This window comes from Zeugodacus cucurbitae, chromosome 3 (assembly GCF_028554725.1).
Source record: "Zeugodacus cucurbitae isolate PBARC_wt_2022May chromosome 3, idZeuCucr1.2, whole genome shotgun sequence".
NCBI lineage: Eukaryota > Metazoa > Arthropoda > Insecta > Diptera > Tephritidae > Zeugodacus > Zeugodacus cucurbitae.
This window is the reverse complement of record NC_071668.1, coordinates 61,692,950-61,715,935: the sequence shown is the minus strand read 5'-3', so window position 1 is coordinate 61,715,935 and position 22,986 is coordinate 61,692,950. Positions and strand designations below refer to the sequence as shown.

Sequence of the window (22,986 nt, the reverse complement as noted above, 5' to 3'; positions counted from 1 at the left end):
TGCTTGCACCATCCACCACTAAATACTTTCCATATGTACATAGCATCATACCAACATTTTATCATCCTTTCACGTTCTCTTCTACTAGCTCCAACAGCATTTTTCATTTCTCTGCCAGATAACCAGCAGGCTATACAAAATTTTGATACGGTTTCCTCGATGGAAAACATAAGATCAACACAATTATTTTGTTTGGTGACAGTTGATGTCTATGCTTTTTCTGTTAAATGCTTTGCTTTTCAACTCTAACCTTAGATGCGTTTGTAGGTTTGTTGTTTGACTATCCTACAAATTAAAGTTGCCAAAATTATGTTTAGCATACTTCTTTGTATTTCTCTTTACAATTTCGTCCTGCCCCATATTGTCACGCCTTTATTGATAAATGCTTCGAACTCTGAACTATTTTTCAATTCGAAAAATTATAGAATTTTTTTTCTGGGAATAAAAAATTTCATTGCATTCTGTTAGTCGCCAATGTGCCTGCTTACAATTTTATGTCATACAGAAACGCATTAATAAGGAAGGGTTTTCATTCTGTAATTGAATTTTTCTGAAATTTATTGTCAACCGACGTTATAAACATTCAAAAAGAGGGTATGATTTGAAGAAGAAACGGAAGCAGAAAGCATACCTTGTGGATAAAAGAATAGGGCTTTACCCGCATTGACACTAAAATTTTCAATTTTTTATAAAAATACATCAGTACGAGTGGCTTAGTACTGAGGCAATAATACGCCACACACTTTAATACACATACATGAGAAAGAGTCGTAGCAACCAAATGAATGCAATGTGGATTTGAAACCAACAACAAGCGCAATGGCTGCTACTTTTGGTGTTGTTGTTTTCTTAGAGCGACTCCTCCAAAGTTTGTCGGTTGGTTTCGATATTTAAATATTGGTAAATGTATGTGGGGTTTAAGGTGAAACTTTGGCGTTCACTCGCTTTTAGCTGCAGACACTACTGTGAATATATATGGTATAGGTTGCTTACGAGATTTGTCAGCAATAGTTGTCGCATAAGTAATAGTAGTAATAGCAGCAACGAGGCGAAACACAGTGTTATAAGCACACATATCATATATATATATTGATGCAAATGTTTGCACTTTAATTTATTCGGCATCTACAGGTGACTCAAATAAGAAGCACAGATAGGGTACTTCATTTCAATGGTGGTCGTAATGTTGGTAAAGGTGCTGAATGTCGATGAAGTGTCTTAACCGGAAAGGGAAAGCAAACAAAATATTCTCAAAAACTCACTTACGAAAACAATGAAAGGATTTCTGTGTTTCAGTTAATTGCTCCATTGGTTGTTTCTGGCACACGCCAGGTAATCATGTAGGGCCAGACATAAGCACTAACAGGGCGGCTCTGAAAACATATGACAGATGTAAAGGTTAACAGAAATTTGATAGGAGTTAGAAAATAAAATTTATTTTTTCAAATTACTAACAATAATAATATTAGTTATTCGAAATATACCAACTAAAAGGCAGAAACCGAAGTTGTTCCAAACACACCTCAAATTATTGTTTTTTATCTCTTTAATTACCATTTCGACCTGAAGCCTCAGTATTTTGGGAGGTAGTGAGGTAGTACCCAGTCTGCGAAATTGTTACATTTAAACTATCGCACTATTCCAGCAAGTAAGATCAAACTAAGTTTAGATTAGCGACTAGTTGCTACCTATTTTGTAATCGTATGCCGTGAACGGTATACATGTTGTTGAGATATAAATATAATAAATATATATATATATATATATATATATAAATATAATAAAATATATAGAAATGAAGAAGAAAATTTCGCTTTGCAGAGACTGCTAAAAATTCTCACTCACACATATACATGAGCACTTGCACCAAATTTTCATTAACATTCTGTGTAAAAAGTATTATATGAATAACCACTTGCATACCACATATACCATATAGTACATACATTAGAGTGCGCGTTGGTTAGACTTTGCCATGCATATGCACTAAGTACTTTTCCACGTTGCAATAAAAAGCTTTGCATTTTAATTAGAAATTTAAATGTTCCACACAACTGCTTCAAACTATATATTCTCGGATTAATTCAATTTCATTTTATTTGCGTAAAGGGTTTACCTGTAAAACTAATACTTCGAATTGTTTTTTTTGTTGAATTTTGCAAAACTTTTTACGATGATTTAATTGTAGCATAAATTTACGCATGTACCTGTATGTTTAAGGTATGGAAATTGGAGTAGTTGACAATGGTTTTAAGATTATTTTACCTATTTTAAAAACTCGGAAATAATTTTTAATTGCTTTAATAAAATTAATAAAATTGTTGAGATTTCCGAAATTTATTAGTTTTGAACAGTAAGTCATATCCAGAAATAATTTTTAATCTAATCGATTACATCAACCACATGGTTAGGAGTTTTTTGCCATCACACATTTTATCTAAAATAACATAACCAAGTTAACAGGAATCGAATATCAGTCTAGACTGACTTACTTGAAATTGTATGACAATATTCTACAGATATTTTAGAATTTATCAAAATAATTAAATAACAAAAATTTGAGAAAGTGAAATCTGAAAGCAAAAACCTGTTTTTAACACATAAGATGTCATGTGATCTATTCATTTATTAGGAGACAACTGCTTAACTCATAATACATATAATGCTGAAAACTGCAAAAATAATTAAGCTTTTGGAAGTGAAATATGATATTATACCGGCAAGGAAGAAACGGCAAAAGCTAGTATAAACTTTACTGGCAGATGCTGCTTGGTACTTCCCTTTTCTAGAACTCAAAAACACCGAATGAACGTAGAGCATTACTGGCAAGTGAAAAATGTGAAATTGCAAGAAGTGCACGGCTTTTAGCTAAAAAATTTTTAGAAATAAAACATATGACATATGCCATACTACTTATACTTTTGTATTCGCAAATGGAATATTCGCATAATATTTTGCGTACAGATATTAGTTTGCGAAATGATAGTTGACTTGTCAACAAAAATCTGCATATAAACCGAAAATATAATGTACAATGAAATGCATGCGTAACGTCGTGTATGAAAGCTAAAATTTTACTCATACGCCATGTTGGACAAATATTAGTTGAATAAACATTACAAATTCTGAAATAACATTCATTGAAATGTAAGATCAGCTATAATATGATTAACATAATAAAAATTAGTTGTATTAGTAAATTAGTTGGATCAGATGCGTACACCTTAATGTATAATACCATAAAGTAAAAGCGACCAATATGTAACGAAATAAAACGTATTCACCGAGTCAATCGTGTCCAAGGTGTGTATTCAATGGATACACTTTTCCATATAAACTTTTAATTATTGTGCCGGCGTCATGTAGGGACAACATTTTTCAAAGCAGACATTTTTTTAATGCTTCGATGTTGTGTGCTTTGGTTATATAAGTTTGATCGTATAAAGACTAGTGTAAGGTCGGAAAAGTCATAAAATTCATATATTGTCTTTGAAAGAAGGTTTTTTAAGAATTTTGCAGAATTTCTCTAGAAATAAGAACCAACTTTGAAAACCTGTGTATACGTATGTTTAATTGAAATTAAACGTTAAAGGCTAGGCCACTGGTTTAAGTTGAATTTTGTTTGGTGTGTTTTATTACTTTTGTTGTAAATTTTTGAGAGTTGGACACTACACACATAAATTGTTTTCCAGATTCCACAAAAAATTTACGCAGGGTGATTTGGGTTAAATATTATATAGTAATATAATTCCATAGTATGTAGTATTTGAGTCAGTAAAGCTGGGAGCCCTTCACTTATTCCACAGTATTTCACAAAAAAGCGGTATTTACTAACGGCAAATTACAGCTGCGAGATAATGAATTCCAAATGACTTGACAATTGTGACAAAAGCTTCCAAATACTAGAATTTCAATTACGTGAGATGCCTTCCATAAAAAGCTCATTATGAATTTACTGAAAAATAACGATCTTTATTGCCTTGAAACGGTTACTTTTAACCGTTTTTTACTCTGGGCTTTGCTAAAACTTACGTTTGTAAAGTTATGGAAGAGAGGTATTTAATATCGTTCACACCTGAGTATATGCATAAAATAGCACTAACCTTAAGCTGCACAATTCACATGTTCGCCTAGGAAGCGTACTAATTTGTAAATTCCCTTTTGAGCTCAAACACTGCTTAAGAACTAATAAAGATGTGTGTGTCTTCTACAGTTTTTTTTTAATTTGAAATTCTAAAACTTACGTTGCTACGTCGCTTTTGCATGTTTCACGTACTATTTAGCCAACACTAGTCTTTAATTAGCCTTTTCCGACTCTTTACCTGGTCATACGTTCTTACATTTTCTCACACTTTCGGCTGCTTATTCTCATTCGCAAGTCATCTCTTATGCTTAGCTCCTTTATTTTAAATACCGTCATCTTCCCACAGTTCTGTTACAATTGGAATTTATGGTGACGTTTATTATTGGCATAATTAAAAGCATGCCAAGCAGCAAATTGAATTCCTGCGCATCAACGATAGTAAATTGCTCGAAATTGCATGTACCATTGCATATAGTCGTATTTAGTATAATTCACCAGTTACTTTCTAGCTGAACGCACTCAAAGTCTTCTAATTTTTTTTTCATTAATGCCTAAGTAGTCACAATTTATTCATTCATGGCTGCAATTACCCTTTCCATGCTACGGCATGCATTTCTTGCTTGCTTAAGACGTTTTGGAGCACTCTAATGTTTTATCTGTGTGCAAATGTGTCGTCTGAATACCTAAAAAAAACGGCAGCAGTGTCATAAATATCCCCTTGTTTGCTTTTAGGCGTAAAAGATAGAAGTTTTATGCAAAGCTGTGCAATGACGTGGAAAGAAGCCATTTTGTGGCACAGATTGGTAGAGAATATTTAAAAAAAAAATTTACAATTTTAATGTCTGAAATCTGTTTGATATAAGAAAATCGAGGGGTATTAGGAAGAAGGAGTCAATTCTGCAATGAAATTGTGACTAGTTTTTTAGTTTTAGCTGTAATAGTTATTATGATTTGAAAGAACAGAGAAGTTTCATAAGTCTTTGAACCTGAGTCAAACCGTGAAGATATTTAAAAAGAAAATGCACAAACTATCTACTAGCTAGTTTCCTTAAAATCTTTCTTAATATAATTTCGAATAGTTTTAAGTCCATCTCACTAGCCAGGAATTTCTCAAAATATTTGCATTTTTCCTTACTTTTATATGATGTGTGTTGTGGATTGCATTTAGTAACCCTCAAAATAATGTAAAAAATATTCCCCTTGCGCTATTCTAACATAATGTAATCGGCTTATGTAAAAATCGCATTTTGTTTTGAGTACTTTTAACGTATACGTAGAGTTAAATATACTTAAGGAAAATTTATTACAGATATCTAAATCCAGATGAATAACACAATTGAATGCTGTGCAATTAAAAAAAAAATTCCAATATTGCGAACCGCTTGGCATTTGCCATATTGATGCATTATTAGTGTTGCTGCAGCATACACAGATTGAAATGGTGCATATGTGCACAGATATGGATATATGAGATAAATTGACTTGAAGCCTTTTACAACACACAACAAGTGAAAAGATACGCACAATGAATAGCAGAAATATATCCAAGCACCCACATGTATGTAAAAAAGAATACATACAAACGTAAAATCTGAATCTGGAAATGGAAGAAAATAGGGAAGGCAATAAAGAGAGCAATTGAGTTCAGCAATAACAGTAACGATGGTAAGGAAAGCTTAAAAAATGTTTAAGGGCAGTACAAACCTCGTGCGAAAGAAATTAAGGAAACATAGAGAAATCATGGATTGACTTGCTAAAAATAGTATGCTATATTAGAAGATGCTCAGAGCAGTATAAAGTTGTGCGTGTACCCGTTCTGTTTTGTTTGCGAATTGCATGGACTAGTTGCTGCAGCAACTGATAATGCTATTGATATTGCAAAATTGTTGTTATTTGCCGTCTGATTTTGATTGTGAAATCTATGAAATGAGCATAGGAAATTTTTTTTTTTTTAATATCAATAATTGCTCAAAATTAAGTGTATGTCGTATAATTGTTAATATTTAATAAATTTCGATTATTTAGTGTGTTGTAAAGTGTAACGAAGAAGTAGAAATATACGTTGATAGATGATTAAAGAAAATTTTAGTCGTTATTATTTTCTATATATAGCAAATAAAATACAGCGACAGCTTCTACTGAGCGATGTATATATTTACATAAAAATACATCTCTCGATATACAGCTAACAGTATACATATTAGAGCTCTTGGTATTCGAATTAACCGGATAACAGAATAAGATATTGTTCGAATAATAATATTCGGTTTACACTATCCGGATAGTCGTAAGTTGTCAATAAATAAATTTGGATTTTCTGAAAGAGTTAGGGTTTACATATATCAAGTTTGTCCATTACTGAGGGAAGATTGGCGGTTTATCAGGCGCTATTGAATTGTTCTAACGAGTTCATCCAAATATCTACCTACATATATTTAATAAAGATCACAATATTATACATTATGACACTACCAAATTCCAGATAATATATGGAAAATTCATAAATAAAGCCTGATTCTAAAAAACTTAAAAATTCTTTCACACTGACAATTTAACATGTTGTAACAAGTTGCCAGAGCCTACTTGTAACCTAAATGATGGAGAAGAATCAGAATCAAGAAATGATGGCACGAAGAAACGAGCTGTGCGAAAAAAGCAAAAATTGCTAAGAAAGTAGTAGAAGTCGAAGAATAAGGGTGTAACTTCGAAGTCACATATACATACATCTCAAAATCATTTTGTTGCTGGATATACTATTTGCAGCACTTCGTTATACCATGGCGTATGCGCAACAATACCAACACGTGGCTTTAGAAAATTGTGCAATTTTTAAAACCCACCAATATTGCCGCTCACTTGGCATTTGCTATTTTGATGGATTGATTTGATGCATTTAGTACTACACAATAAGTGAAAGAATCCGCACATAGACGACGAGAAATACATATATTAAGGAAAAAAATACACACAGAGGAAAAATCGGAGGAAAATGCGAGGAAAGTACTGAAGGCAATAAATGGATCAATTGAACCAAACCAAACCAATAACGATGGTGAGGAAAGCTTTATAACAAAAACATGTTGAGAGAAATACAAACAACTTAACGGAGAGAATATGAGCAAAAATGGAGAAATCGTGAAAGTGCATGCTGAATTGAGTTACTGCAAAGGCACTTACATCATCAAAGAGTGCATATGTGTATGTGTTCGTTTGTTGTTTGTGAAATACATTGGCTAGACTTCCCCATTAAATGATGATTGTTGTTCGCACATTACTTGGCGTTGCTTCGATTGGATATAGCTAATGGTATTGCAGAGTTAAGTTTTTGCTGATTGGTGTCTGCCCTAGATTGTATTAGAGTAGTTTTTTAGTTGCAGAATGTATGAAATAAGCATCAGAAGAATTCTAACGTGTCTACCTTCGTGAAATATCAATAGTGAAGCAATATTAAGTGAATTAAAATTCACAGATTTTTCGAAAGCGTTAATATTTATTATGTTACTGAGTTACTGTAAATAATAACGAAAAATATGGAATATTCGTTGAAGGATGACCAGAACGCTTACTGCCTTCCCTAAATAAAAGCGTTGGCGGAACGTTTTTACCGATCAGCATTAACGTCGATGCGCCATCCCTAAATAAAAGTTACCGAACTTTACGTTAAATATCAAAATGTTTACTTGAATTGTTGTTGTGAAATTTTATTGTACTGAGAAGATTCGTTTTTCGCAGCCAACTTTACTTTGGAACTCGCTGTCCAAATAGAAATTTTCAACCGCTCAGCGTCGCCGTCGCATTATTTAGGTATGAACCATACAAATTGTATGGGCATGAGAAGTTTTTGACAGTCATTTGCCGCTGCCGCTTTTATTTAGGGAAGGCAGTTACCTAAGGGATAGCGATACTATTCCAATTTATTTGTTTGAAAAACAAAACCAGTTTGAGTGAAATACTTATTAGACAATATATTTAACTTTTTTACACCATGCGGACACATTTTGAAATGTTCATGTATGTGACAAGTCACTGTTTGCTTATTAGCTTTGGAATATTTTCTAATAATTTGCAAATTGTCAATGGCAACCAATGTAGTCAATTCTAACAATCTGAGCAGCGCAGGGTATTGATGACAGTACCGAGGGCAAGACATATTATATTACTAAAATAAAATTGGAAATAATAGGAAATCAAGTATGACATTTTAATGAAAATGCGCGCATGCATATAAACAACAAAAGGGAGATGTATATCGATATTTTTGCGCAATTATGTTATAAAGACACAGATATTTTTTAAGAATCTTTTATTCATTATATACATATTTATTGAAGCATACAGCCAAATGTTAAGTGTTATTTACATTATAAATAGAAAGAAAGATCACAAATATATTTAATTGGCATAACGATGTCAATGATTTGATTATCTCTGATGATGATTATGAGGTTGGCCTATGAACAATGATTTCTTTAATCACTTATAAATACTGGTATTAAATTTTATCTGTTAAGAAAAAAGTTCATTCAGGTATTTATACTAAATATCATGTCCAAGAGTATCTATCCTGTAGGATTTTTGTATAGTTTTTCGGAAGCTATGTCCACTACGCCAGTTATTATTTAGATTGTATTTAGATTAATTATACCATCCACCATCTTCTCTGATTCTCTGATAAAAATGTCGGTGTTTCTCGATTCAGTAATACATCGTAATAAATGCAAATTATGAACTGCATTGACCAAAATAAATTGTTTTTTTTTTTATAAGATTAATAACATCATATCCAAGATTCTATTTGTTCTTAATTTAGCTAAGATATCCACATATTAACCTATATATATGCTATAATTTCAACGAATATGGGAGCTATAAGAAATTATGACCCGATATTGACAATAGTTGGCACATTATTAAAGATAACTATCTTCTTGGAATTTCTATACAATACCTGCGAGATTTACCGATATTCTTATTCGATATCTGGGGACATTTCGACATTATTTATACAAAGTGCGATTTTAATATCTTTATTGATTCTTGATTTATACATAGCAAGGTGAACGAATCAGATGGAACATCAAAGTTCGTTATATGGGAAGTAGGCGTCGTTTTATATCATATTCCTCCATTTTCCATACGAAACATATGGGTGTAAGGAAATATTATGTTGGTGGTATTTCGTCTGTAACTTCCATTGTCGCGTCGTTGTAAAAAATGTAAGATTTCGCATTGTACGACTGGCATTCACACCCTTTATGTGGCAGGTAGCGTGTTGTTCGTATAAACCTTTCACCAAAAATTAGCCATAAATTGGCAATAAAGTGGAACCAAAGTACACATGCAGTGTAGTGCAACAAAAAAGTGTGAACGAATTTCATTTAGCACACATCTATATCATTGGCGCTAAATCTAATCCACTTAATGTTGGTTTTTGTAAAGGAAAAGCTTACAATATTCTGCAACTACGGTTGCATTCAGTTGTTGTATTTATTGGTATTAAAACTTTGGAGACTGGAATACGATTTATTGTTTTCAGGTAAACAAAGCTTGAATCTAAAAGAGTACCTTAAGGAAACAAAACTTAACCAAAATTTTAATACTGGATGTCAAAACGTGCTGACTGAACTGAAAGAGTGGAATCATCTAAGCAGACGACGAAAGGAACAGTGAGAAAAAGCCCAAACTTTCTAATAACTCAGAGGAACTATGTGCAATTCCAACACGTAGCTATAGAAAATTTCGTCCTCAAATTAATCCTTCATAAAAAGAAGCTTTCTACCACCAAACTGCTGTATATACAAGTGTCACAAGTTTAAGGTTGCATAAATTGGAGCGTGGTTACAATGCCGCTTTCTAATACATTTGACAGTTGCAAAGACATTTATAATATGACATGGTGATTACCTTACGCAGAAACGAGCCTGCCTAAAAAAAATCACGACAGTTTTATATTTCAGAAAGCATACTAATACAAGTTTATACATTATATTTTTTACATTATTTGTGATTTGTAAGTTTTTCGTATAGGAAAAATCTGTCTATATGTAGACAAAACCAATTTTGTTATACAAACGAAAGCTTTGTTACGACAGGCGTGTTCGTAGAAACCTTTTAAAACCAAAATAGTAGTTAAATATTTTTTACTTTTTAAGCTTTTTCAGCCTCATTTTCCTTTTCTTCACTTTTTAAACTGTGAAAACTTTGTTTATACCGAACATATTATGCACAATCCAATCCAATATTTATACGCTAAGGATACTTTTTGGCGCACAGAAGATAATAAGAACCCAACAATACAAGTAAAGAGGAGGAGATGATAAGCATGAAACTTAAATTTTACTTTCTTTAGCAAGGAATCACAGTGTGTAGGTAATTTTTTTAATAAGAATTTATAAAACGTCTTCTGAAACTTGATCGCTTTAGTACAACTAAATTTCCTAGAAAATATTTAGACTATATATGTATGTATGTATGTACTGTATGTGTTTGCGTCCCAACAACAATTAATGCAAAATTGTATGAATAGTAGACAACACCTAGTACACTGAACACATGTTGTCCGGAAGGGGGACCAATCATACAAATGATCGACACATACAGTGTGTACGCTCCCAATTCGTACCACATGAATAGAAATATTGCAAGGTAAAAGCTGGTAACCTCTAATTCTTTGTGAACGTATTTATGGCCGCAGACTGCTTGTAGACACTCGAAGGCGAGACTGAGTTTTCAGCCTATCCGTTGATTCAAGCGAGATGCTAACTCTGCTAAATACGAACTTTTAGTCGTTTGCATGTTGTTGCTGTGTGATTGAAAGCAGCTGGCAGTAGGCTATTGGCTCCATCGCCTGTGTGATAGTCGTGAGAGATGTGTCGTAGACTATAAACGTGATTGAAACTAACTTTAATGAGTTGTTGAATATACACCTTAAAATAAAATGAAAGCATAAAGAATAATAACAATTAAAACTGAACCAACATATAAAAGGATTTGTTCAAAATTTATTTAAAATCATATTATGATTTTGCACAGCAATATTAAATAACTATTATCACTTTATTTTCAACTTTGCAATTTATACGCATAATCCAATTACATTGTATGGTTTGGGGCATAAAACTACACTCTCGTGGCTCAAGAGTTACAAACAAGACAAACTTTTGTTACTCTATTAAAGTGGCAAAATTTTGTATGATATAACATTCGATCCCTACAGCAGGAGAATGTGTCTCATTCGCCCACTTCCATTGTTGAAAACTACACTTTAATTAACCTTTCAACTTATTAATTCAACCCCTTTTTGTTTCAATTAACTTTGCTACAGATTCGGCGCCTTTCCAATCTCAACAGTAACACATTTTCCTTTTCACTTTTTGAAAACAAATTGCAAGTTTCTTTGATTATCCCTTCACTTGGCGTGGAGCAAGGTATATTGGAGTGTTTTGAGAAATTGCCGTGATAAAGTTATATCATTATTGAAAATTTATGAACAAGTTTTCACTTCATTAAACGCGTTAAATAGTAGAAATCACAAAGAAGCTAACTCACTCATGTTTAGCTAAAGCGAAGGCTCTTAGCGAAAGTAGCTATTTAATGCCGTTTTTGTCTCTATACAAATGAAAACCACATACAATTTTAACATTTCTTAAATAGCGCGAAATTAACTTTTCTAATAGTTAAAGTTGGGTTGTTATTCCTGTATGGGAAATGCTAGAAGGAAGCTGCACTCAGACTTTTTTAAAACGGAAAATGGGTAATTTTTCACCGAAAATATAGGTAAATCCCTCTAATTAAGTGAGTATAGAGATATAGTATACCTTGAGAGAGTATAAAATGTTCGGTTGCACTCGAGCTAAGCCTTTCCTAACTTGTTTCTTATAACTTGTCTATGTAGCTGGTGACACAATTATGACGTTTGTAAAACGGAGATGATGGGTAAATTTAGTACGTTTGAAATAAATTACTTTCTATGGAATTTAGTCTTGGAAAACAACTACATATGGAAGATAATGACAAAAAATAATGGAAATTAAAGTAGACACAACAGAAAAAAGACCAACGCTGAAAATGGCTACGAACCACCATTCGCATAATATTTTTTACACGCCGTCTCCTTCATAAGTACACGCATGCAGATATTGGCATACCTTAAACTAAATCAATCAATAACCACATCAAATAAATCATTAATTATTTGTGTAACGCCTGCCTAAACGCACTTTGCGTTATGGTTACGTAACCAAGACGTGCGTCGCGTGCTAACCGTGTAATTTACTGTCAGAATTCTTTCGAAACTATGATTTTACATTGTTTTTGCTATGATGCAAATTCTGATTTGCATTAGATATCAAATCCACGATATTGTCTACAATTGTGTCACTTTTTGCAACACTTTTCACCCATGCCCCTAAATGTATACTTTGTACACGAATATAAAAAGTACCCTATTACGTCACAAGAATATCTTGATGTTTTCTCTATACGTCGTGTCATATATTTCTCTCTCTTCTTCTCCTTATCATCTATTTACTTAACTTGCACTTTAACTTTATCTTTAACATTTTCTGTTGTTTTTATTTACGCCTCTATGCTAGTTTAAAATGAAATTAAACTTGTATTTGTAGCACACAGAAGGCAAGAGTTAACAGGCAGCATTTCTTTATTTTGTTTATTTGAAGTTGTCAGCTACCAGCTAAAGGCACGCTATTACAACTTTCGCGTTGCATTTAAAAGCGTTTTACCATTTTGCATACTGCCAGAGGCTAACTATTAAAGTGAGTGCAATAATGAGGGAGAGTAAAAACATTACTACGCAGTATACAGCCTAAGGATTACTATATATCAACACTTTGCATCTAAACGAATAATGCGAGGACATAATAAAATTAAAGGACTAAATTAGTTATCACGAAAACGGTACTCACGGATTTTTCTTAGATCATTAAAAGAGAAATAATTCTCTCATACATAACTTTTGTGTATCTTGAACCGCTTTCGCAGCAACTGCAAAATAAAGTGTAAAATAGAGAAAAATTAACTTACAACAAGCGTGCTACCACAAAGTGGTTATACAAATTATTTTATGTAGAATATTTCATACAAAAAGTGCAATTAGAATCAAGGGTTGCTTATATTTGGGCGCATGAACGTTGAGCGACTTCTTTGACGATGGAAAAGAAGAGGTGTAAAAGCTGAATTTGAATGCAAAGATGCAGAAAAATAAGAAAAACTTAAAAAATAGCTTCAAGTTAAACAAATTTTATATTTGCAATGATTTCGTTATAAAATTGGTATTGCAATCTAAAGTAACTTTGGATGTGCTTGTGTTTTAAATAGTGAGTCTCACGATAGTCCTCCTATATTTACAATATTTATGTTTATCAATAATGTGCAGCGTAAAGTGCTGCGATATTCGTATATGGGCAGGTGATTTATTTGCGAACTTAATTGTGCAATAGTTCCGAGCCAAGAGTGGTAGGTAATGTGTGTTCATGTCAAGTAAACTTTGGACTGTTTGGATGTATGTGCAGGTGTACTATGTTACTTATGCTGCTGCTGTGAATTGCTTGTCTGGATTCTAATTGCTACTCTGATTCTAAGCAAAAAACACTAATTTAAAATTGCTTTATTTGGAATATAATTACTAATATTTACATATGTCAATAATACGACATTTTTTTACCTACTGGTCATCATAAATTACGCTGGCTCAAAAATAGTAATCAATTACTTGTTACATTGCCACTCCGTACATACTTCGTCAAAACGAAAGCAATGAAAACCGTACATCAAATGAAAATGTCTATTACTACTCCTATTGTCAAGGTATAAAGCCTTACGATAAATAAAGTTTTGTTTTGCGCCAGTTTGCAAACAATCGCAAACATGCAATTGTAAGGCTCTCAACGCCTTTGCATATTTTAAAGCGCGCTTTACACATCATCAATCCACAAATCTATTATTTTTTGTGCTTACCCAATTGTTTATTTTTTCTGCAGAACTTTGTTTTTGAGACCTTTGTCAATGCCAAAAAAGATATATGCATATTGTGCCATTATCTATGAGCGCACGCAAAACGATACAGCAACTACAAGTCACCTACTAGTAGCAAAGGCGGAAGTTACTCCTCTAAAAACGCTAAGTCTGCCACGACTTCAACTCTGTGACGCACTGCTACTAGCCAAGTTGGTATCCATGGTGCAGACCCATTTAAACATGTCAAAATACAAATTATATCTTTGGACCGATTCCGAAATAGCTCTAACTTGTTTAGAAAAACCACAACATGCGTGAAAAACGTATATTTCTAAAAGAACAGAACTTGATCTAATAGGAGCAGCCACTAGGCGACACATAGCTAGTGCTGACAATCCTGCTGATATAGGACGCAATCCTCCTATACTATTTATCATAATTGTAATTATTATTAAGTGGTTATAAAATTAATTACAAATACTATAAATTAAACTTAACTTGTAGGGTGAGAATCAAAAATTAAATACTCCTTTTAGTCAAAGTGGGCGTGAGTGTACAATTAAAAGGTGAGTGCGGATCAGTTTTTTATATAAAAGTAAACTCTCCCACATATCGCACCACACATAAATACATATGTACTGACTTTAAATTTATCACATCAATAGCAGACAGGAAAAGTGCAAGGTGGTTAGCATTGCTAAATATTGCCGTACCCAAGTACACAATAATAATAGCTTTTATAACCGTCAGCTAACGTCAACGAGGAATGACTTGTATTACCTGTTGGTTGTTGTCTGCTCGCCAGTGATTAAAAACTTGGCGGTGGAAACGGTGCAATATATTCCTGAGGTATATGACGTATACCATTAACGAGATTGGATTATTTGGTGGCAGCAAAATGGTGTTGGTCATGCTCATGATGTATACGGAGTTGTCCAACAGACATATTCAGCAACTCTGTTATAACTAGAAAAATGGTTTATTGAGGTATGAATTATCTATTTTGAAATTTGAATTCAGATAATCGGTAAATATGTGAAATATCTTAGCAAAATTAAGTAAACGCATTATTTTGCATACTGCGTAGCTTTGTGGCAAAAACAGTTTGAATTTATATATAATATACACAAAATATAAAGTTTTTCATTATTCTGGTGGGCTTTATATGGTATATATCGGTAAATATGTGAAATATCTTAGCAAAATTAAGTAAACGCATTATTTTGCATACTGCGTAGCTTTGTGGCAAAAACAGTTTGAATTTATATATAATATACACAAAATATAAAGTTTTTCATTATTCTGGTGGGCTTTATACTGCACATATGGGTTGAATTGTGTGTTATCTAAATAACATTAAATAACTAATTGCTGGAGTATAAAATGTAGTACGAATACAAACTACTTTAGACCTTCCATACTTGTTGACTTAGACAAACATTAGACACCAAAAATATCTAACGCAGTATTCTTTGAATATATAAGTGCCATATTTTTTATTTTTTTAATAAACGAGACAATGTAAAGACACACATTTAGGGGGATTGAAATATTATTACACCATTTGGGAATACAAATAATTGGGTGAATCCTCTTCAAGCATATAGTGATACCGGAATTTTCGAAAGTGTCAGAGAAAGTTACAAACCATTGTGATCCTTAATATCAACAACTAAAAACTAAAAATGGAAACATAATACAGTCAATACGCAAATTTAATCATCATCATTCCAGTCTTCAAATATTTTTTTGGTATTTTCACAAAGATGCGGATATTTACTACTTGGAACACTTTCATAATGATCACATTCGGACGCTGATGAATTGCCTTTCTTGTACTTAAGCGAACCCACTAAATTGGTCAGTGAATAATTACAAGTAACCCAGAATACAACATCTAAAGTACCGCTTTGGAATAGCGCCAAACCACAACCGACAAAAGCTGCACTTTAGTTTGCCATTGCTGTGAAGTGCACGAGTTTTTGCCAGACAGCGTTGGAATTCTTTTAAGAAGTACGTTTAAAGTACGTAGTAGTACGTTTTAGTTGGTAATCTTTATTCTTTACAATCATCTTTTACAGAATTCGTTTGCCAGAGCATTGCCATCATCAACAACTTGATATTCGGACCACCTTTTTAATGTAATTTTCACCTCATCAACTATTACTTTTGGCTTTATACATGCACCCCACTTATTAAAATTTTGACCAGAGTCTGGAAACCGTTCAGTACCATGGCAAGCATCGTGCTGCATATTACAACGTTTTGCATGGATTCCGGTTATATATGCTAACTCGTCATCTCAGATTATTTCGCGCATGCGAGTGACTTTTGGAAAAACTCTACCCTCTTGATTTCCAAATTCTTGTTCACCCCCAGGTAATCTGTTGCGATGTTCATTGTGTCGATCGACATAAAGACATTTGCCTTCTTTGAGCAACCACATAATCCGGGTCACACATTAAATGCTTACTCGTGCCACATAATTTAACCTGCTTATCACAATAATAATAAGCATCGGTGAAAATGCAAGATCCTATCGAAATACCGACTAAATAAAAGCGAAAATATTGAATATTAAACATTATATAGATATGAATATATTTATAGATATGAATTAATTGTGTAAATTTCCTTCAAAAATTTTTAATAAAATTTGTAAAAAATCTGAGTGATTTTTGACACTTAAATGTGTAAACTTTTTCAACTACAATGGAAGCTATTTTGTACATTTATCGCAAAAGGAATCCTACAATTTTTAATTAATTTGCAAATGTCATTTTGTAACTCCCACCCAATCAATTTTCCAGCATAAATAAAAATGTTACCAAAACCAATAAGTGGCCATAGCTTTCGGTCAGTCACCTTTGCAGAGGCAACAATAGTTAACCAAATGCTTCCGACTATTAGTGCTACAATGCCGTTCATAAAACAAAAGGTCAACAATGCAAATACCCTAATATTCGCCCCTATTCCCGTTGTCGTTATCGTTTTAAAACGACTTAAGAACGCCTATTTGGCATTCCTGTTGGCGTTAACGACATTTATCGAAAATAAATTGAGATTCCCCAATTTCAAAGTGTAGTGTTGAATACACTTTGCCCAATTTGAAACGACTATAGAAACGACATAGAAACAGTCGTTTTTTGTCGTTGCTATAATTGTGAGCGACATAGAAACGACGCGGTTGTTTGAAGGAATATTTGAAGTGAAGATGAAAATTCCAAATCGGAAACAGTTTGAAATTTTAATTTCTGAAATGAAAAAATATCCTGCATATGCCAAAGACTTTAGAAAAGGGATAAATCCTTTAAATTTCGATTTTTTGGGAGGGATATTTTTTTCTCAAAAAAAAAAAATAAATCCATTCCACCGCCATCTCTCGTCGGAAATTGTTGGCATTAATAAAATTGCATTTTTATATCTAAGAATATATTTAAGATATGAAAGATCTTAAAATTCAAAACGAAGAAAAAAATAGTACTCCAACAAGAGGAGGAGTTAATGAACAGATACCCATGTCTCCTTTGGCTGGACCACTAGTTAGAGTTGTCGGATTAGCCAGAAGCAAGGAGTATGAGACGCTGGAAGTATAACATATTTTAGAAAAAAGTTTGGAGGACGCGGATGTCACCACTACTTCTTTTAAAAAAATCAAATAAAGATGGAAGACTAACATTGTTGTACTTAAGTACAATAATTACAGTGATAACGTTGTTTAGAGTCAATATAGAATAGCATAAAATCCATTAAGGACTGCTTTAAAAGTGTGTCTCGTTGCATAAGAAAGAAATTTTTATATGGGAAAAGAGCTCCTTAAAGTATACTATATAAAATATGTAGACAAATTTCGATAACTTTTCTTAGGCGTTACGATATACTTCAAGAATACCAATTTAGGAACGAAACGACGATAAGAACGACAACGACTTAGAAACGACTATTAAAACGACAACGACTACGGGAATAGGGCCGATTAGTTGTGTGAGTATTACTTTGGTTCTTCAATGTCAAACCAATAGACAACATTCATTTAACTGTCAATAATTGATGATGTGGAAAAAAATATTTGTTTTTAGAGAAATAACAGAAGAATCGAAGTAACGGAATTGTTTATCTTATTATACAGTAGGTGAAGGAGATCATAAGTATTGTTCAACACATATGCTTCAGATTATAAGGATTATAATGTATACCTTGAACCGTCGCAATATGATATCATATGATCCCATATGATGTGTTGTGATATGATATCATGTCATGATGTTGATGTGACGTCGTGGAAACTGTTATGAGTTGATGTGATGCAATGTGATTTGAAGTAGTCTTATGTTGATTTATGAATGCTAACTTGACCCCACCAGATATGTTAATAATATGTGGGATATTCACATTCAGCCAACCATTTCCGTTATTTTATCAATATTTTCGAGGAAGTAGGCGTGCTTTTGAACCGATTTCAATTTTTTCATCAGTCTTATAAGGGTATCAAGAAAATATTATATGGTTTTTGACCCATTAGTCGGCGACGCCACACCCATTTTTATTTCTTTAAAAAAGCCTGAGTGCAGCTTCCTTCTGCAATTTCTTTTGTAAAATTTAGTTTCATTAGTGAGTTAACGCACTTTTAGTAATTCTCAACATAAACTTTTTAAGGAAGATAGGCGTGGTTACTATCCGATTTCAAGGTGTAAAGGGACTGCTGAAAGTTTAGTTTATAAAGCTTTATTGGTTTGCGAGATATATACAAAAAACCTGTTTGTGAACGTGGCCACGCCCACTTCCTCAAAAAAAAATACACTCAAATATGCCCCTCCCTAATGTGATCGTGTGTACCAAATTTTACTTTCATAATTTTATTTATGCCTTAGTTATGACTCTTCATATGTTTTCTGTTTTCGACATTTTGTGGGCGTGGCATTGGTCCGATTCACCCATTAAATACCTTGCCTACCTATAATTAGGAAAGCTAGGCAGTAGAAACCCTTAACAAACATATTAACGCAGTTTGTATATAAAAACTCTTCAACACTTTGTGACCATATTCAGCGACTTAATTGTTTATCTTCTAGTTTTAAGGTTATATATACATAGGTAGAAATTTATCTATGTAGATTGCTCGAATAACTTGTTTGTAAATATTCCAGGTAACTCTAATGTAATTTTAAGTGAAAGATCTTCAGTCAAAATTTTCAAATTAAAATTTTTATTTTTTTTTATTTTAATTGTACAAGGAGGTTAACACAATTACTTCATATCGCAACATAAATACTTAATTATGTTTAATATTCAATATATTCGATTTTATTTAGTCGCTATTTTGATATGGCCTTATGTTTTCACCAACGCTTATTATTACTGTAATAAGCAGAAAAAATTATGTGGCACTAATAAGCATTTTATGTGTGATTTAGATTCTGTGGTAAGTAGCTTATTTATTAGTATTATTATGTGTACGTAAGTATACCTAAACCAGTAATCCCTCTTTTAAGCCTATCAAAGCCGATGTTCTTGGTCTTTTGCCGTTAACAGGCTCAATGAAACGCCTTTATGTTGATCGACACAATGAACATCGCAACAGATTGGCAGGGGGTGAACAAGAATTTGGAAATCAAGGCGCTGGAATCTTCCCAAAAGCCACTCGCATGCGTGAAGTAATCTGGGATGACGAATTAGCGTATATAGCGGAAATCCATGCAAACGATGTAATATGGAGCACGATGCGTGTCATGGTACTGAACGGTTTCCAGGCTCTGGTCAAAATCTTTATACAGCGAAAAATAGTAGTAAGCCCAAAATAGGGGCTAATTTTGTTTTGGGTGCGATAGATACTTGGTGGAATGAATATAAAGATGTAGATGATGGAAACGCGTTGGCGGACGAATTTCCGAAAGGGTGAGTGCAGATAAAAAAATGTATAAAATATAAAAATGTTGCGTACTAGTTTTGAAATTAATTATTTAATAAATGTTTAAACGAATTTCAGTACCACGGACTGGTTCAAGGTCGGTCACTTCACTGCAATTGCAAACGAGCGTGCAGCTTTTGTTGGTTGTGGTTTGGCGTTATGTCAAAACTCTACTTCTAAAGTTTATCACATACATGTTACTTGTAATTACTCAAACACCAATGTATTGGATACTTTTATGTACAAGAAAAGCAATTATTCAACATCTAATTGTGACTATTATGAAAGTGCTCCAAGTAGTAAATATGCACATCTTTGTACAAATACTGGCAAAATTTTTAAAGATGATAAATAAATGTTCTTATTGGCTATTGGATAATATACGCGTTCTGTTTAATATTCTAGTAAAATATATACTACTTGAATAACTTCATATAGGTCACCGTCAATGTTAAAGAATATAGCTACTTTCAATAGATAATGCTCTCTAAAAGGGGTGTTCCGGTGTAGAGGCATGAAGTTCAAGTAATTTTTAAAGCGCCGTAAAGAAAAGATATCAACATATTTATTGTCAATTTCTTTTATAACTTATTATAATAATAGATCAAATTCGACTCAGTTGTTATTATACACACTTAGACCTTTTCTATTACTATCCCAAAATATAGACCAAAATATCTTAGCAAAAAAATAAAAATGTCACCTGAAGTTAAAATGTGTTGCGATTACAACGAGAAAAGTGGGAATGCTTTTAACCTAAACACAAGTGGCTTGTATGCAAAGCAAATGCATGAAAGAAACAAAAACATCCATAAATTAATCAAAGAAACAGACTGACTTACTAAATGTATTCCGCTTTGCATTCGAACAAAGTATCACATTCCCAAACGCAGTTGCACAAACTTGGATGAAGTATTGTATTCCTAATAGCAACGCTGCGCGAAAAATGCACAAAAAAATTTAATAATCGGCGCGGCGCTAACATTTTGGTTTGTTCTAACAAATTATTTGTTGTCCATTTGTTTGTTTATTTATAGTTACAAAGTTAAGAAAAGGCAACGTTGCAAAGTATCGAGTGTGTATTGAACTGTATTCATACGGCATAAAAACATTGCATACAGAAGTTTAGGACGTCAGCCTCCATTGGCCGAAAGTGATAGCCTTTTCGTACAGTCAAATTAATTGAGCTATTAACATTTTAATAGAGAAACCAGTTTTTACCCTTCACACTGCCGGCAACTCGATAACCGAGAAATTGTTATACATTTTTGTTTTTGCTTTTCATAAGAAGTTGGTGAATTGTCCAACATTCACTTGTGTTAAATGAAAAGTAACCAACCGGTTTGCTGTACCTTTCTTTCTTCGTAGTTGCTGGATCTGTCAAACCCATTTATGTATGTGTTATGTGTGTGGTGTAATCGGATGCCATAATTCATAATTTATAATTCAACATTTATGAAGTTACTAAACTTCATTTAAAAGACAGTAGAGCAATCGTGTTATTGCATATAAAAAGGTAACAAGTAAATGCACACACTTGTTACTTAAGTAACTTCGTAAATGTTGAATTATGGCATTTTTGGCATACTTCCGGGCGCATAGCATATGCTTCTTGTAATATAGTTGTGTACAGAAGCGATGGTAAATGAAAAATTTTACTTTCCTTTTTATTCAAAGGTTTATTAGGTCTTTTATCCACTACTTTTCAAGTTAAATTATGTATATTCTATCCGAGTAGACCATGTAATTCGTGGTGAAAAAGTGTTAATGCAACGTAGTATAAGAGGTTCCACCTATTAGGCAACGTCGGTATGAATGTAAAACTTTAAACGAGTTTATCTCTAAACTCAATTTTTCAAATCGGTGGACACGATTTCATGAAAAATGAAACGATTTTGTTAAAATTTTGCACACATCTTTGGTGTAGACTTTTTTCGAGCGAAAATTTTGCCAAAAAGTGAGTTTTTGGGTTAAAATTTTGTCAAAAAAGTGGTGTTGAAGTGCACTGATGGTGTGTTAATGCAATACTTGAACAAAAAAAGAGAATAGGAGAACCATGATTGGAGACAGCAATATGATACTCTCAATAATGAAATTGCGCTAAAATAGCTAGATTGTTGTAAGTAGTGAAATATCGTATTCTTTTTTAGTGAAATATTGTACCTTTCTATGATTGGCTGCATTTCGAAAACGAAAGTGAATTTGCTTGAATATCACTCGGAAGGGCAATTGCAGAACCTGCCTGATTGTGATTGCAATGTCATTTTTTCCTACTTTCGTTTTACTAACTTTTTTGTATACTTCGACTTTAACTAGCATTGCAGTTAATTTCAGCTGGGACAAAAAGGGCAGTTTTCATTGACAAATAAGTACATTTTCCACTGTGTGCTGTTTATTCCAGCAGTGAATCACCAGCTTAATAAAGCAAACATCCAGGTTAGGTTTTTTAAGCGTATAATGGATGAAAAAGAATAAAGGATGTTAGAACGAAAATGCTTAATTTTGAATATCACATTAATATCACCATTCATAAAAGTATCAAACATCATATTAAAATACTCTAAATAAACAAATGTAGAATATCGATTATATCGAGTACCATATCAGCTCAATGATTTATGACAATATCAGTCGAATATACAGATTATAAAAAAAATAAATTAAAAAATTCACTTACACGTCCGTCCTTGAAACAAACTTGCTAGCTTTTCACCCTCCACCAACGAGAGCACAGCAACGTTACGCCTCCTTGTTACACTATTTAACGTGCCTAGCTAAAATATCCTTAGAACAGCGCGGCAGCACGACAGCAATGTCTACAACACTATCTTAAGGCCAACAATTGTCCAAAAAGTTTTCTAATTTAAATCAAAACATTGTCTTAATTTCCTTTGTTAATTTGTTAGTGTTGCTTGTTCAAGTATGCAAATAAATGTTTGTTACATTTGTAGAAAACATTAAAATTTCAAATAGAGTACTCTAAGGAATTGTTTGAAAACTTCTGAAAGGGGAAAGTTAG

At 32.9% G+C, this 22,986-nt stretch overlaps 1 protein-coding gene and 1 long non-coding RNA gene across 2 annotated transcripts; one reads left to right on the top strand and one right to left on the bottom strand.

Annotated features, from left to right (window-relative positions):
- Positions 1-11: 11 nt before the first annotated feature.
- LOC128920307 (uncharacterized) lies at positions 12-22,946 on the bottom strand. Its single transcript, XR_008470404.1, has 3 exons — positions 22,645-22,946; positions 1,267-1,373; positions 12-435 (listed from the first exon to the last, which is right to left on the bottom strand). It is a non-coding gene; the product is annotated as an uncharacterized LOC128920307 (long non-coding RNA).
- LOC128920306 (venom allergen 3-like) lies at positions 19,255-20,346 on the top strand. Its single transcript, XM_054227379.1, has 3 exons — positions 19,255-19,481; positions 19,552-19,954; positions 20,046-20,346. The coding sequence occupies exons 2-3, from the start codon at positions 19,770-19,772 to the stop codon at positions 20,320-20,322; spliced, it is 462 nt and encodes a 153-aa protein (XP_054083354.1). The 5' UTR covers positions 19,255-19,481; positions 19,552-19,769; the 3' UTR covers positions 20,323-20,346.
- Positions 22,947-22,986: the final 40 nt, after the last annotated feature.

Bases quoted from the DNA above. Each gene is read 5' to 3' on its own strand.
- LOC128920306 (XM_054227379.1), top strand. From the start codon at position 19,770: ATGGAGCACGATGCGTGTCATGGTACTGAACGGTTTCCAGGCTCTGGT. The intron at 19,955-20,045 runs GTGAGTGCAGAT...AACGAATTTCAG, and splicing joins GCGGACGAATTTCCGAAAGG to TACCACGGACTGGTTCAAGG.